Source organism: Ceratotherium simum, chromosome 2 (assembly GCF_057802395.1).
Source record: "Ceratotherium simum simum isolate JZ-2026a chromosome 2, ASM5780239v1, whole genome shotgun sequence".
Taxonomy (NCBI): Eukaryota; Metazoa; Chordata; class Mammalia; order Perissodactyla; family Rhinocerotidae; genus Ceratotherium; species Ceratotherium simum.
The window spans coordinates 15993280-16010474 of record NC_141901.1 but is presented as its reverse complement, the minus strand read 5'-3'; the positions used below and the strand labels follow the sequence as shown (position 1 = coordinate 16010474).

The following is a 17195-nucleotide window of genomic DNA, read 5'->3' as shown; positions in this document are numbered from 1 at the left end:
GTCCTGATTCCTCTAGCTGGAAGTCATCACTCCTTCCTCTGAAATCCTGAAGTACTCTATTTGAAACCATTACTAGCACTTAATATCTCCACCTTACGTTTTAATCTGTGTCACGTGTTCCCCATTTGACTGTAAAGTCAGAGTTTTAGCCACCTAGCTTGTACCTGTATAAAAGAAGCACATCATAAATATTTCTAGATTATCTAATATCATCATTAAGGAAGTTACAAAGCTTTATTCATTCAATGAACATTACTGGATATCTACTCTGAGCATGATGCCAGGGTCTAAAGAAATAATGATGAATCAAACAAGGAGAAGACAGACATATAAATAAATTATAATACAATATCTTGAATACTAAAAAAAAAAGCATATTGAAGGCCTAACTAAGGTAGTAGCAATGGAAAATAAGCAGGTGAAATATGGGAAAGAGGGGAGATACCAAGAAGCATAATAGAAAGATTAGGTAAACAACTAAACATGAACTAAGGGAATTAAAGATCTCCAAGATATTGCACCCAGGTGAAAAGAAGGATGATTAGTGATACTATTAACTAAGCTGAAAAAACACCAGAGAAAAAACTTGGGCACAGAAAAGACAGGAGTTTGGGTTGACAAACCATTTTAGGTTATCCACAGGACAAGTGAGATGGTCAAAAGACAGCTGAAAATAGAGATCTACAATTTGGAAGATAGATCAGAGCGGTTACGAGTTGGAAATCATCTATATAAAGATGATTTGAAACCACAACAGCTCTAGATAAATGAAATTTCTCAGAAAGTGAGAAGTGGACCAAGGACAGAATCTTTTGGAATAGAAAGTAGCAGAAAAGATAATAAGGAAACAATCAGATGTACACAGTGCCAGAGAAATTAAAGGAGCATTTCAAGAAGGAAGAGAGATTTAAAAAAATCAAATCCTGCTTAGGGAAGAGATATCTACACCCCCATGACCACTGCAGCATTATTCACAATAGCTAAGACATGGAAACAACCTAAGTGTCTATCAACCCACAAATGGATAAAGAAAATGTGGTATATATATATAGATATATATAGATATATACACACACACACAACAGAATACTATTCAGCCATGAGAAAGAAGGAAATCCTGCCATTTGCAACAACTTGTATAAACCTTGAGGGGATTATGCTAAGTGAAATAAGTCACAGAAAGACAAATACTGTATGATATCACTTATATGTGGAATCTAAAAAAACCAAACTCAGAGAAACAGAGTGGTGGTTACCAGAGGTTTGGGGGTGGGAGAAAAGAAGAGATAATTGGTCAAAGGGTACAAACTTCCAGTTATAAGGTTAACAGGTTCTGAGGATCTAATGCACAACATGGTGATTATAGTAATAATACTATACTATATACCTGAAAGTTGCAAAGAGACTAGATCTTACATGTTCTCATCACAAAAAAGAAATGGTAATTACGTGACAAGATAGAGGTGTTACCTAATGCTCTGGTGACAATCATTTTGCAATATATAAATGTATCAAATCAACAAGTTGTACACCTTAAATTTACACAGTTATACCTCAATTATATCTCAATAAAGCTGGAACAGAAATTTAAAGAAAACTGAGAACATCTGAGTTAAATAAAACAACAATCAAGGAAGGGTTCATTATACTAATAATTGTTCTATTTCTTGAGCTGGATGGCCTATTCTACCTATCCATCTGTCTGTCTGTCTGTCTGCCTATCTATCTATCTATCTATCTAATTGGAATGCTGCAACTGAATTATAATGAAAGAAAAATAGCTAACATTAGAATGCCTAGACTCTGACTTTCTACTTTAGAGCCTATAAAACTATCAATATGTTAGATTAATAAAATACAACCTTAAGTTAAAGGAAAGAAAAATAAGAAGCTGTTTAGAGATCAAGGAAGAGACTAAGAAGAGGTAATTAGATCTGAGGATCAGAAGCTCACTGGTGACCATCAAAAATGGTTTCAGTAGAGTGATGGGGCAGAAGCTAGATTAGATTGGGTTGAGTAAACATGAGAGCTGAGGATATGATGCCCAGAAATACTGATCTATAATAAAAGTAATAATAGTTATTTACTGAATGCCTACCATCAGATATTCTTTTGAATATTTTAAATGCACTACTTTAACAGAGGCCCACAACTCATTAAAATGATTCTCATTTTACCACTGAAGATCTGAGACTCAGAAAGGTTATTCAAGTATCTTGCCCAAGTACTGCTTATTCTATAATCCATGCCTCTTTGAGGAAAAGACACGTAGCTCACTATCTTGAGTGAAATCTTATTGTCTAAGATTTACCTCTAATTTTGGCCCCTCAATTTTCTGATCCTCTCCCTTTTATTTCCAACACTTTTCTAAACCATTAGATTTTTACATCAGGTGTGGTAACTAGCCTCTGAGATGACCCCCAATGATTCTTGCCTCCTAGTAGTAATTCTCTTGTGCAATCCCTTTCCACACCAAATAGGGCTGACCTGTATAACCAATAGAAGATCGCATAAATGACCGAGTACTACTTCCGAGGCTGGGTCATAAAAGACACTGGGTTTTCATCTTGCTCTCTCTTGGATCACCAACTTTGGGAGAAGCCAGCCAGGAAAAAGTTGAAGCAGCCCTACAGAGAGGTCCAAGTGGTGATGAACTGAGGCCTTCTGAAAAAAGCCAGCACAAATTTGCAAACCATTTGAGTGAGCCATCCTAGAATCACATTCTCCAGCCCCAGTCAAACCTTGAGATAACTGCAGCCCCAGCTGACATCTTGACTGCATCCTCACAAAACGGCCTGAGCCAGAATCACATAGTTAAGTTGCTTCCAAACTCCTGACACACACAAAGAGTATAAGATAATAAATGTTCATTATTGTTTTAAGCCACTAAGTTTTGGGCTAATTTGTTATACAGCAATAGATAATTAATAGATGAATCTAAATTTGAAAAATGTTTTTATTTCATAGAATGTACATGTTATTAGATCATAATCAACATCTTTGGCTTGTCTTGTCAAAGTGGCTAAAATTTGTATTCCTATAAAGATACAAAATTATGGAAAGGAAAACTATGACAATTCCAAGTAAGTGATTTATTTAGCAATAATACACAAAATTTCATTTCCCTATGTCAAAGCCACCAACATTATAATTTAACTTATACTGAATGCCCTTGAGAAGTCATATAGCCATACTTCTGAGCTGGAGCAGGTCTGATCAGAAGAATAAATCAGCATCTTCTTTGTCTAAGGATCCTGTTCTGACGATAAAATTAGGTGATAACAAATGCGCTCTCTTCTAACTAATTAAATCTATATGGCTCATTCTTACATTTGTGATAACAGCTGTAAATTCTGAGAGCAGAGAGCAATCTCACTTCAATTTTTATAGGCCACAGCATCTAGCACAGTACCAGTTCAAAATATGCATATAAACTGCACAGACTTCGTAATGCAAAACCTAAATGTCCAAAATCAGCACATCAGTTAATTTTTTTAGGTGTTAGCTATTATTATTTTTATTGAATTATTTTATAGCATTTCCAGTTTCATTAAATATCAAAATGCAAACTCCTTTGTTATTTTTCCCAATTTTCATTATCTTTTATTTCTACACAAAATTGAAACCTCTCTCACTTACTAATCACAAGAAAAGTTCTTAGTGCTTTTGGCTTCCAGCCCTTTTTTAAAATATAACTTTTATACAGGTTAGTAAAACACATTAGATTTTGCTCAAACATAATAGTTATCACAACATAAAACTCTCACTCCTGCTCTTAGTTTGCCAGTTTATTTGAAAAAAAACAAAAAGCAACCCAAAGGTTCAGCAATGCTGTTTCCTGTACACCTATAAAAATGGTTTCTAATCCATGGGTCTCAGATCACTTCACGGCTTCAATTTTAATACTGCAAAACATTAATAAACTAGGTATTTTCTGTAGGCTAAATAAGGTTTCCCACAAATATACTACTACTTGTCAAAATATCTGAAGATATTTGTACTTAATAAAATACTACCATATTTCACCAAGTCTAAGATACTATCAATTGCTAAGATGCACCATTATTTTATGTACCATTAAGAAAGAAAAACATTACCAATTAAACCCTGACATCTGTAAGATGAATTCCAATTTCAAAGATGTTGGAATGTGGAACAGGGGAATGTGTACCTTAGAATCTATGAAATACAGTGGATTCATTTTGTCAGAATGTAATTTCTCAAGCAATGGATTCTAAACATCCAGCTACCATCATTTGGTTTCCAAGAAATTGCATGACACTGAAAGAGGGTCTTGTTATACTAAAGACTGAGTACCAACACCCTAAAATAAATGTCTGTTGAATAAATGAATAAAAGGTACTCCTGTGGCTTACTTTTAATGCTGATAGAAACTAACAGCTATACTCTATTGAAAAGTATCTTCTAGGGCCGGCCCCGTGGCTTAGCGGTTAAGTGCGCACATTCCGCTGCTGGCGGCCCGGGTTCGGATCCCGGGCATGCACCGTCGCACCGCTTCTCCGGCCATGCTGAGGCCGCGTCCCACATACAGCAACTAGAAGGATGTGCAACTACGACATACAACTATCTACTGAGGCTTGGGGGCAAAATAAAAATAAATCAATAAATGAAAAGTATCTTGTATAGGTCAGGTCCTTATGGCACTTTCATATATTATTATATCTAACTCTCACAATAACCTTGAAAGGTAAATATTATCTCCATTTTACAAACAAGAGAACTGAGGTTCATAGAAATAACTTTTTAGAGGTCTCACAGCCAATAAATGAGGGAAATGCAATTAAAGCAAAAAATTTAGATTAAACCTTTCTCTACTGCCTTCATATATGAATAGATCTCATATAGCCTCAAAAAACCTTTTGCTTTATCTTACTCGTTCCTAAAGGTTCTATCCTGTTTCCCTCACTCTGTTAATAGCCAGATTTCTCAAATGAAAAGTACACATTTTCTCAAAGACTTTAACCTCTTAAAATCTGGAAGAAAGTTAGGAAAAGATAATTTATGTTCAGAATTCACCAATGACCTCCTTTTGCTATGTCCAAAGGCCTATCCTTAATCCTCCTTCTCACTGACCTGTTATGTCACTGCTGATAATCCATTTACCCTTAAGACCCTTGACTCCTGTGACAATGTATTTTCTAAGATTTCCTCTATTTGCATCTCAATTTTTCTGCCTTACACACTTTCCCTTAGTGAATTAATTCTTTAATTACTACCTCAACTATAATAAACCTTATCTATTCAACAATTTTTTAAAATCCAGTTACTTATCTCTACATATAGACATTTTACACCTGAAATCAGTATATTTAAGACCTAATTTCATAAGTTTACCACCCTAAAAGTAGCTATTCTGTACTAGTTTCTCTAGGTTTAAACCATTATATTGAATTGTTCCCTCCTTCACTCCCTATATCTGGTTATTCATCCAAATTCTGTTATTTAATGCATAAATACTGAAGCACCTACATAAATCACTGTGCTGAGCACTAGAAAGTGATACATTAAAAAATGCTTAATAGTATTTATCAGTCATATTTTTATTTAATTTCAAATACTAATGAGAATAAAAAGATCTAACTACTAAAATATTGTGTATATTTGCAAATTACACAATTTGGAATGGAGATGTTACTTTAATAGGATATTTTGTGTTTAACGGTAGGTTCACAAAATATGCATTAAACTATTATTAATTATTGATATAGTGTTAAAAATTTTAAATCATCATAATTAAAGTTGGCTAAACATGATTTAATAAATGCTCCTTACATAAAACCTACCATATTAAGTAATACTGTCTCTAAAATGAAAGTAAGGGGCCGGCCCTGTGGCCTAGTGGTTAAGTTCGGCGCACTCCGCTTCGGCGGCCCAGGTTCAGTTCCTGGGCACAGATCTACACCACTTGTCAGTGGCCATGCTGGGGCAGTGACCCACATACAACAAAGAGGAAGACTGGCACAGCCATTAGCTCACGGCGAATCTTCCTCAGCAGAAAAAAAAGAAACTTTATCATAGGTATACATGTATAGGAAAAAATATAGTATATATAGGGTTTGGTACTATTTACAGTTTCAGGCATCCACAGGGGGTCTTGGAACATATCCTCCATGGATAAGGGGGGGACTACTGTACCTAGTTCAAATATCACCTCTGAGAAACTTTCCAAGATAAATACCTTTGATCTCCAGAGCAAAATCAATTGGCCATTCCTCTGTAACATAAGCACAGTATACTATGATTAGGAGACCACCCAAGTTTGAGCTCCTCTAGGGCAGGGACTTACTTATCTTTACATCTCCATGCATATCCTGAGAGTGTAACTCTAGGCTCTGAAATAAGACACACCTGTGTTTGACTTCGGGGGTGGGGGAGGGGGGACGGGGGTGGGGTTTGCCACTCACTGACTGTGTAACCTTGGGCAACCTACTCAATCTAAGACTCAGTGTCTTCTCAAAACAGGGATACCAAAATCTAACTCAGAGGGTAAGGATTAAATGTAAAATACCTGGCACACCACAAACACTCAATAAACGTTAGCTGTTGTTATCATCGTTATTGTTTTATTATTTAAAAAGAAAAAGGAAGGGGATACTCATGAATACTAAATGAATTGGTTTAATACGTATTCTGATTTTTCTCTAGTCGTATTACCCTGACTTTGGCTTGGTAATGTGTTATAAGCAGTGGGGGGGTGTACTCTTCATGTACAGGTAACACATGTAACCTGTGTTAACATTCAAACACAGATATGTTACAGAGGAATGGCCAAATGATTGTTCAACTTTCCTGAGTCTTGCTCTCATCTTTACCTAACCCCTCAAGCCTTACCATAATTCCTCAGTCCTGTCTCCTTACCGAAGATGGGTTTCTATCTAGACAATGGCTAATTTTCTATAGTTGAGTAAACAATAATATTTTTAAGGTTTGAGCCTCATAATTTACTCAGTCTTTTAACTGACAAATGCAAGAACTATTTTAAATGTGATCTAATGGATTAGACTCAGATAAACGTATGAATACAGAGTATATGAGTAATCATTAACAAGAACATCTAAATTCATATTGATTCTTACAAAGAAAATTCATTCTGGGGCTGGCCCAGAGGCACAGTTGTTAAGTTTTCGTGCTCTGCTTTGGCGGCCCAGGGCTCACAGGTTCGGATCCTGGGCGTGGACCCACACACCACACATCAAGCCATGCTGTGGTGGTGTCCCATATACAAAACAGAGGAAGACTGGCACAGATGTTAGCTCAGGGACAATCTCCCTCACAAAAAAAAAAAAAAAAAAAAATTCCTTCTTAAAATTTAAAAGCAAAGAAATGTTTATATGGCAGTGATAAGCCTTAGCAAGGTACAGCAGTGAGCAGAGGGTCAATGTTCTTATTTTAGGCAGCTGGTTGTAAGATTCTGACCACATACCTTGGCCTCTCTGCCCTCAATTTACTCATCTGTAAAACAGAGCGGTTGAGATGTTCTTTTTCAACTCTAAAACTAGTTTTAATATTAAAAACTAAACTTTCATTAGATAATTGAAAAGAACTAAAATTAGATATCTACTAACAACGCAAGCAACTTACTTAAGCTATTTAGACATACTTAAGAATATACATGTGAATTTCAAAAAAAAAAAATCACTTATTCTTTAAAAGAAAAAGAATACAGGGGCCAGCCCAGTGGTGCAAGCAGTTAAGTGCGCGCGCTCCACTCTGGCGGCCCAGGGTTCGCCGGTTCGGATCCCCGGCGTGCACCGACGCATTGCTTGGCAAGCCATGCTGTGGCGGCATCCCACATAAAGTGGAGGAAGACTGGCACGGATGTTAGCCCAGGGCCAGTCTTCCTCAGCAAAAAAAAAAAAAGAGGAAGATTGGCAGACGTTAGCACAGGGCTGATCTCCTCACAAAAAAAAAAAAAAAAGAATACAGAGTTTATATGTAACTGAAATGAATACAAGTTACAAGTGACCAGAGAGAACTAATTTATTTCAAAACCACATAATTGTTCCCACCTAGTTTTCTTACTATGTATTAAAAGGTTAAGGACAATTTACTAATATAAATATCACAGATTAACAAGAGTAATAGCTAAAATCAACAAAGCCATTTTCCAAGAAAACCTGAACACTGTACAAGCCCAAAGGGACAGAGTTTGAGGCTCGGTTTCCCTCACAAAGATTCGGTTAACCTAACATTGCCTAATACTGTTGAGCTCTGCAGGAGAAATAATTTTAATGGCAAATATATAGCTCTTACTAAGTGCCAGGCATTGTTCTAAGCACTTTTCATATTTAATCCTCACAAAAGTCCTATGACTACTATTATTATCCCCATTTTATAGATGAAGAAATTGAAGCATAGAGAGGTTAAGTGACTTGCCTCAAGTCACTCAGCTAGTAAATCGTGGAGGTGGAATATGGACCTAGGCAGTCTGGGTTTAGAGTTTGTTCTCTGTATACATTATTAACATACTAGAATATGATGTAAAATAATAAGCAATAAAATGAATCAGCGTGATTGTGTTAACTCAGCCACTAACCAAGCCATGTGACCTTGAATCACTTAAGCTCTCTGGACCTCATTTCCCATTTCAGTAAAAAAGGGAATTGGGCTAAATAATCTCTGAAATTCCTTACAGGTCTAACATTCCACGACCTACGATTGAGAAGCAAAAAGCCACAACTGTGGCATAGCAACAACTATGTCCACTTTTCTTTAGCTTCCTCTTTTTACCCTTATCACTATATCTCATTATCTTTTTCTTATGGCTCATCTTCATAAGGTCCTCTATTTACCAGCTGCCTATCTAACAATAGTTACACTGATAATCTTGAGGAAAATATAAATTAACACAAGTGAACTCTGACCTCCAGACCACACTCTGCTACTTCCAAACCATGCAGACTGAGACCTGGGACTAAAAATAGACCAGCCATTACTTCAGCAGGTGCTCAAAAACAGGTCAGCCCACCTAAATGTATGTATGTATAAATGGACGAATTTATTTTTTATTTTATGCAAAGCAATATGATGTAGGAATTAAGAGCAGGGGCTCTTACAACCTCATCTCTGCTACCCACAATTAGCAGTATCACCATAATCAGTTACTTAATGGCTCTACGACTCAGTTTCCCCAATCTATAAACAGAGCTAACAATCTACCTAAACAGCTTGCCATGAAGAGAAAATGTTTTTAAAGCACTTATTGCAGTGCCTGACACAATAGGCACTCAAAAAACAACAGCTGTTGTTACTGCCACTGCCACCACCACTGCTGTTATTTACAATTCCCATAGAAAAGCAAGAGCTCCAACACACGACAGATTTGATTTCAAATTCCGGCTCTACTACTTACTAGGTGTGCAGCCAGGAACAAGTTGATTAATCTCTCTAAGCCTGGGTTTCCTCATCAGTAAAATAAATCATCTATTCTGCAAAACTGTTATGAAGATTAAATGAGATAGCATATGTAAAGCAGCTGACACCTGGTTCCTAACTGCTAAATAAATGTTAATTCCTTTCTCCTTAATGACAAGCTGATCACATTTCCATTAATTCAATTCAAAGAAAAGAGAATGGAACTGGAAATCCCAGGGAAGCCAACTTTCTTTTCTCTATGTCCTTTGCAGTGGGAGAGATATCAGAGAATCCTCACCCATTGGATTCCCTTATCCTCTTATGTGCTTCCTAAGACTAGAGAGCTTTTTCTCAGGCCATCTCCAAACTTTCTGAAAGGAGTCCTGTGCTCTAACGCAACAACACTCAGAAACGCTTTCAGGGAATGCAAAAGGTCAAAACTATTTTCATAATAACTTCTTTTGCTTTTTTCACCCTCATTCTTTTACAAGTACACAGTGGAGTTTTCCAGAGGCTACATGAAGTGTGAAGCCATGTCTCACGGCTAGTAGAAGGTGTGCTTGTATACTCTCGTGTTTTAAACGTTTCTCAGTTTTAATTTCTAATATAGCACATATCAGTAGACACTGGAATCCTCAATAAAGATTTTAGGAGTTTCAAGCGGTCCCAAGAACAAAAAGTTTAAGAACCACTGCTCTAAGAAACAGAAGAAGCCCACAAAACAGCTGGATTACTCTGTGAATTACAACTTTACCAATTTAGCTGAAATAAGTAATTCACACAATAATCTAAAAACTTCCCACTTTCCTGTATGATTATACTTCAGCCCTTCAACCTTCAAAAAAAATCACAAAAATCACTTGTTCACTAATCATTTATGAATAGTCAGTGACAGAACTGGGTCTAAGGACTTATATCTCTTTATTCCTGGTCTACAGTATTTCTAAACACTGCAGGGTCATCCTCAATAAATAACAGATGACTATGTTTTCTTAATCAACATACTGTCCCTCTTTTTATAGAGAATATAAAAATTGTAAGTTACGCTTACAGCAAGTTAATTGTATTTTTCTCTGACCTCTAATAAATAAACAGCTTTTAAGGATGTTCTGATTAGCCCCTATAGATACTACACCTGCTTGGTGATGGGAAGAAACAGTAACTGAATTTCCTCCTACAAACAAATTAGAGTTAAAGATGCATGACACAAAAAGCTTGAAAAGCTAAGGAAACAATATTTCGTATCATTTACACAAGTGATCCAAACTTATAACCATGTTCTAAAAAACATTATTCTTTGTTTCTTCTATTTTTAAGATAATGAAAGAGGTGGAATTTCATGACTAATTTATCAGCCTACAGCAAACAGTAGAACCCCTATACATATTTGTTGAATGAATGAATAATTTTTTAAGGCATTTGTTCATGAGCTTTGCCTAGGCAGCTTCTTTTAGCATTTACAAGGTAAGGGGAAGACCTACAAAGGCAAATACAACTGGGCAAGAACCCTAGTGAATTCTGACACTCTCTCAATCCCAAAGGCCAGTTCAATACCAGGCAACCCACAAAGCAGCTTTGGTTAAACTGTACAACCTGAGCAAAGTCTTCCAAACTCTTTTACGTCATATCTCTATCAAAAAAACAAAACAAAAGGTTTACTATGCCCAGCCAATATATGTATGTTTATTTATAAATTAGATTCTTCTACAATTGTATAAACTAAAACAAAATCTTTTCAAATAGAAGTTTTTAAAAGATGAGACAATGATAAAATAATTTTTACCCTTCATTTATGAAGAGTACAAAATATTTTTAATCTAAGAAATCATCATCAATAACAATACTTTTAGAGAACAACATAACTGAAAAGCTTCATTACTTTTTAATTTTTTTTTTAATTTATTTTTCTCCCCCCAAAGCCCCAGTAGATAGTTGTATGTCATAGGAAGTTGTCAAGGAAGTTGCACATCCTTCTAGCTGCTGTATGTGGGACGCGGCCTCAGCATGGCCGGACAAGCGGTGCGTCGGTGCACGTCCAGGATCCGAACCCCGGCCGCCAGCAGCGGAGCGCGCGCACTCAACCACTAAGCCACGGGGCCGGCCCGCTTCATTACTTTTTAAAATATTAGTTTTACATTTTGTAATATAGTATTTCAAAGGTCTAGTTCAAACTTCAGTTAATTTTGAAACTTTATTATAACAGCTATAAGCTAAAGCAGACCTCATAAAGGCAGAATACTCAATACATGATATATATTTATGAAGTTCATTGTACATGACAGTGGATGTAAAATCTTATTTCAAAGAATTGTCTTAATTATTTTGAAATTTTTTGGAAAACTTCTTGTCAAGTCTATTAAAGTGTCACTGTTTTCTTCTGTAATTTGGCTGACAAAAAGCTAGTACTAGAAGTAGAATTGTCAGCTCTGCCATTTTCTTGCTGTTCACGTGTGCTTGCATTATTGGTATTATTTTTCAGGCTTCTTTATAGGAGTCTTTTTAAGTCACATCCATTTTATAAGGATTAGTTTAGTCAAAATCTTATAATATCCATAAATTCATTTAACCATAAACTGGATTAACTGTTTTTGCTGAAAGTGAACAAGTGAGGAAACTATTAGCAATCCTTCTTTCTCCTTCCCTCAGAATACCTCCTAAACAAGGTCACCGCATCAATCCATTTATTCAATATTAGTAAAATTCTATTTCTTCCTCGTCTTATGCTTAAAAATAAACATAACTAACAGTTCTAATACTATCTTCTCTTACTCCATGGGAGTTTTGGGTACTCCCCTTTGGGGGCTATGACACAAATATACTTGAAATCCCTAGCCAGCACAACTCAGTCAGTCTCTCAAATGCTTTCCAGATTAGTACTGGATTTGAAGCCAGGACTAATTTTCCATAGTCACCCCAGGCCAAATAAGATTCTTAAGGTTCTTACGATCTGGGCCTTCACCCAAAAGCTGATCCAAAACCAACCTTCAGGGATGCATGGATGAGTATAATCTTTGCAAGATACTCACCCTAACACACCTTACTGCACAAAGATAATAAAGAACAGTAATAGCTTCCTGTCTTATACAACATTCATTCACTCACTTAAGAAACATTTGTAAATGCCAGGCATCTTACTGACAATCATTTCCAAGTGTTATCTTAAATGTCCTATACTGTACTTTCATTTACAGAAGTGCCTGAAAGAAAAAGTGTGGTTTGTGCCCCATCGGGTGGCCAAACTGGAAATTTCAAACAAGTTCCAGCAAGGCAAGTTAACCCTAACTGATCAACATAATACCTTTGGGAAATTGAAGCCTGCAACACAAGTGTTCTCACGGGAGAGTTCTATAAATGAAAATCACAATAATGTTATGGCAATGTTTCCTTACACTTGAAAATAAAGGATGTACAGTTTATGCAGCATCTGTTCTTTCCCAAATCCTGCAACAAAAAACTAATCCATGACTATCACTTTCTACTGATTTAAGTCACATAAAAGAGTTTCATTGGGTTAGCTTTCCATGCACAGATTAAAATTTCATCAAAATTTTGAAAAGGACACTACTAATTTAAAAGGATGCTATTAATAATAGTCTTTTAAGTTCTGTTCTTCTCATATATCCAACATAATTAAACCATAAAAACGCATGGAAATTTAGAGCTGAAAGAGTCCACAAAAAATATAGGCCTGCAAGCTTAGAAACCATCAAGTCCAGTTCTCTCATTTTACAGATGAAGAACCTAAAGCACAGAAAGAGGAAGTGATTTCATCAGGGTCACACAGCCAGGCTGACCTGACTACCAATGCTTATGCATCTGTGCTCAAGAAACGAGCTATCTATATATGATCCCAGACAACCAACTTAACCTCTTTGGAACCTTAGTTTCCTTGCTTGAAGAAAACAAGAAGATAGATAATCTCTAAATTCCCTTTAAACTCTAAAATCCTGAAATTAAGATACCTCATTATTTTAGTATCTTACAAAACTACAATATACACTGAAAAAACCATGCCTGGTTCCCGAGAAACCAAAGCAGCACAGGACCCTAGGGAAGAAAACACAAGTCAGCAGCCTAAGGCACCAAATATATTTGCTTCTTTTGCTAATAATCTGTAAAATATTAACATGGTCATACTAGTTTATTTGGTTGCAACTGGTCTAAGTTAATTTTGATTAATCAATTACAGAGCTCTAAAATATACAATCACTGGTTCTAAATCAAAAAAGCGTTCTTATAAAAATTTATTAATATTCTATTTAATATGCCAAGATTTACACTCAAATAGATTACTCGACACAGGGATAGTCTCTGCTCATTTGTGTTTGTTCTTCATAAAAACTATTCACAAATGGATCAAATAGCTTTTCTTTATACAGTTTCTCCAAGTTGCTCTATTCTTTTCTGCTTCATTATTCTGCCTATGAAGACTAAGTCTATGAACTCCATAATTCATTTTTAAATTAGAAACTCTAATAACTTTCAGGACACTGATGGGTCACTAACATTCATAATTTTAGCAATCCAAGGAATAAAAACCATTAAAAGTTAAATCAAAAACCTATGAACTACAATGGACCTTGAAAAGCTCTAGCCCTATATTCTTATTTTATGCAAGAGGAAAGAGCCCTGGAAAGGCAAAAAGATTGTCCCCAGGGGCTCATAGCTAACATACAAGAACTAACACTTACTGTGTGACCACGTATACATAATACATGTAATTATAGATGTAAAACAAAAATTTTCAGCTTCTATCTAATGCTCTGCTTATTTCAACTAAAATTTAACATAGCGAAATGACATAAAAACCAAAGAAGCTGAACAGTTTATAGTAGTTCACAGCACTAGAAAGCACCCTAGGCTAGAAATCAAGAGTAATACACAAAAATTTCACCACGAGTGCTTGAAAAACAAATTCAAGTGCGTTCTACTAACAGTGTTTCAAAAGCATCATCTTCACATATGAGAAACTACATGTTACCACATTATGAGAAGCTTCTTTTCTCTAGCAAAGGCTAAGGTCTTTTATGATGTCCCTTTTTCCCCAAAGTTTTTAAGCTGCCAAAATTCCTGGACTCTAAATACTCTTATTGATGCCTAAGTATTTTTAAAGGAACCGAACTAGCTCTTGAGAAACAATTTACAACACACAGATCCCAACCCTATAAAAAATGTCTTTAATGGCTCCAATTCACAAAGAAAAGTGTCCTTTATTTAATTTTGCCTACCAAACAATGAGCTTATCCAAGACAAGAGTCACATAGTAGGGACTCTCTGCAGAACAAAATTTCAATTATCCACAATAAATGAATTTCTCAAAAAATAATTTATAATTGGCCCAGGAAAGATAAGTCAGTCACACATATGCTCAGGAATTTTGTCCCTCTGTGACCAACCTAAAGTAACCATTTAGGACTAGTATCCAAATGGAGTCTAAGAATGAGGAGTCCCAGAATTACTGTGGTTACTACAGTCACAAAGCTGACACTACAAATCAAAAGGTAATTGCATTTTCAAACTAAATCTTATGCTTCCCCTTCCAGCCCCAGATATTCCAAATTAATACAATTCTATGAAACAGTTAAGTGCTGTAATACTTAAAATGAATCATAGCATACAACCAGCCACTATTACTTCTGCCCAAATCAAAGCATTCCATACTATATAACAGGTGTAAGATGTTGCTTCAGCATGCTGTATTCTATGCCTCTATGAAGAACTGGCAGTGGTGCTGAAAATTACTACTAAAAATATGAAAGACCAATACCCTCCTTGCAATAAAAACCATCATCTGGACTGTAGCCAAGGTTTTAAAACTGACCAAATGTTATTAGAAACAATAAATCAAAAATTCTACAGGCTGAAAAGCTAGTCTCTCATTTCATTCTTACAAAACGTAGCCACAAAACACTCTAAGAAAATTAAGTGACAAGAAAGCATTAATAATTCTAGGCCTTTCATTTCTGGCAATAATCAAATTCTGTATGTTACAGGGTGAATTTATTTTACAATATTCAAGGTTCTCTGTTTCACCCATCTACACCCCTTTCCCTGTCTTCTTCAATTATTACAACAGCTATATGAATAAACTCATGCTATTGCCTAAACATCCTATCACTGAACTTAACTAGAAATTAAAAAGAGAACTAAAATATTTTAATTCATAAAATCTAGCTAGCATATTTGTGTTCATATTGATTTTATACTCTTTGTTCCTGCACATAAAATAGATGTGAATTCCTGGAGGTTACAGATAAGTCTTTCTTTCTCTATCCAGGAGCTGAACTGCCAGCTACTGAGAATAACCTATTGCAATGCTTAAAGCCCCTTAGGTATCCTGCCTTCTGAATATATAAATGGGTTATCTTTACTTTTCTCTGTATTAATGTAAGGTTCCTTATCGCTATCTATTAAATACCCTCCAGGAGCTATTATCACAGAAATTAGGAGGGGGGGGCAAAATTTCTATAATACACAGCTATGTTTTAAAAGTACACTGTTTACAATATAGTACTTTTCTCCCTAAAAGAAGACCTGAAATTTTTAAAAGAAAACCTGAAAATTTTAATAATTCTCTTCTCTTTCCTCCTTTCTCTTCCCCATTCACTCCATACCAAAACAAGAGAAGAGCCCAAACCAAAGATGTCATTACTTTGTATACTTCATGCAATCAGTAAAAAGACGAATCACCGTCTTATTACCAAAACAGAATAGTTAATTACAATATGTTTGCCTACTGTAACCACTGCATAAGTGACAGACGTTTAAATCAAGTTTCAACACTGTTACAAAGCCTTTGTCAACAGTGGGCAAGTGGGGGAAAGCCGAAGGGCTCTTTGGAATGAAGGAAATCACTGGAGGGGCTTATCTCGGAAGGGAAGGTACCTCGGAAGAAAAGGATTCCTTGATGAGAGGTGAGCGAAGAGAAACAAGACCTAACCTTGGCGAGGGGGCGCTAGCCCAGGGTGGGGACGCGAGGTCAGGGTGTGTGGGGAGGAGGGGATTAGCACGGACCCGCCGCGACCCCGGGCTGCCCTCGCACCCCGACTCCCCCACCTGCGGCTCGCCCTCCACCACCATTCCCCAGCCCGGGCCGGGCTGTGCCCTCCCTCCCGGCCCGCCGCCCGCATATCCGTTACCCCGGCGGCAGCGGGGCTGCGGGGGAGGGGAAGGTCAGCGGGGCCCGGAGGGGGCCGGCCGCGGCGGGGATGCCGCAGTGGCTCCCCGCGGCACCGGGGCAAAGTCCGCCGGGGCGCGGGGCGGTAGCAGGAGCGGAAGGTGGTGGTGGAGGTCGGGACTGGAGACAGAGTGGCCCCTCCGAGCTCTCCCAACACCCTGGCCGCCACCGGTACCTCATACTGGATGTACTGCTTCCTCCACTCGGGAGTGATGTGCGCGGAGAGGTGCTCGGCGAACTTCATCCTGCCGTTTCCTCCTCACTCCCACTCGGGTCCAGCAGTTACAGGCGGCGGCGGCGGCGGCAACAGCGACTCCGACTCCTCCCCACATGGGCCCCGGCGCGGCGCGGCGCTGCGCTTCTCTCCTCCTCCGCCGCCGCCGAGGTCTCCTCAGAGCCGCCCTCCCGCCATCTTCCTCCTCCTCTCCATAGCCCCGCCCCGCCCCGCCCTCTAGACGTAATCGCCATGGTAACCGCCTACGCCGCACCGACGAAAGGGGCGGAGTAAGGGGGGGTGGGATTTGGGTTCCTTCCTTAAGGCCCCGCCCCTTCTGGGCCGGACGTGCTGGAGGCACCTCCCCTGACCTCTTCCGTCTGGCTCCTGTTGGCCTTCCAGCTGGTCTCTACCGCCTGCCTGGGAAAC

General features: G+C 37.6%; 1 protein-coding gene across 1 annotated transcript in view; it reads right to left on the bottom strand.

Annotated features, from left to right (window-relative positions):
- The window catches only part of XPR1 (xenotropic and polytropic retrovirus receptor 1), a 208956-nt gene extending 192007 nt beyond the window's left edge, over window positions 1-16949 (bottom strand). Inside the window, exon 1 of the mRNA XM_004424971.2 lies at window positions 16728-16949. Within this exon, the coding sequence (XP_004425028.2) occupies window positions 16728-16796 (69 nt within the window). The 5' untranslated portion in view covers window positions 16797-16949. The remainder of the gene's footprint in view (window positions 1-16727) is intronic.
- Window positions 16950-17195: the final 246 nt, after the last annotated feature.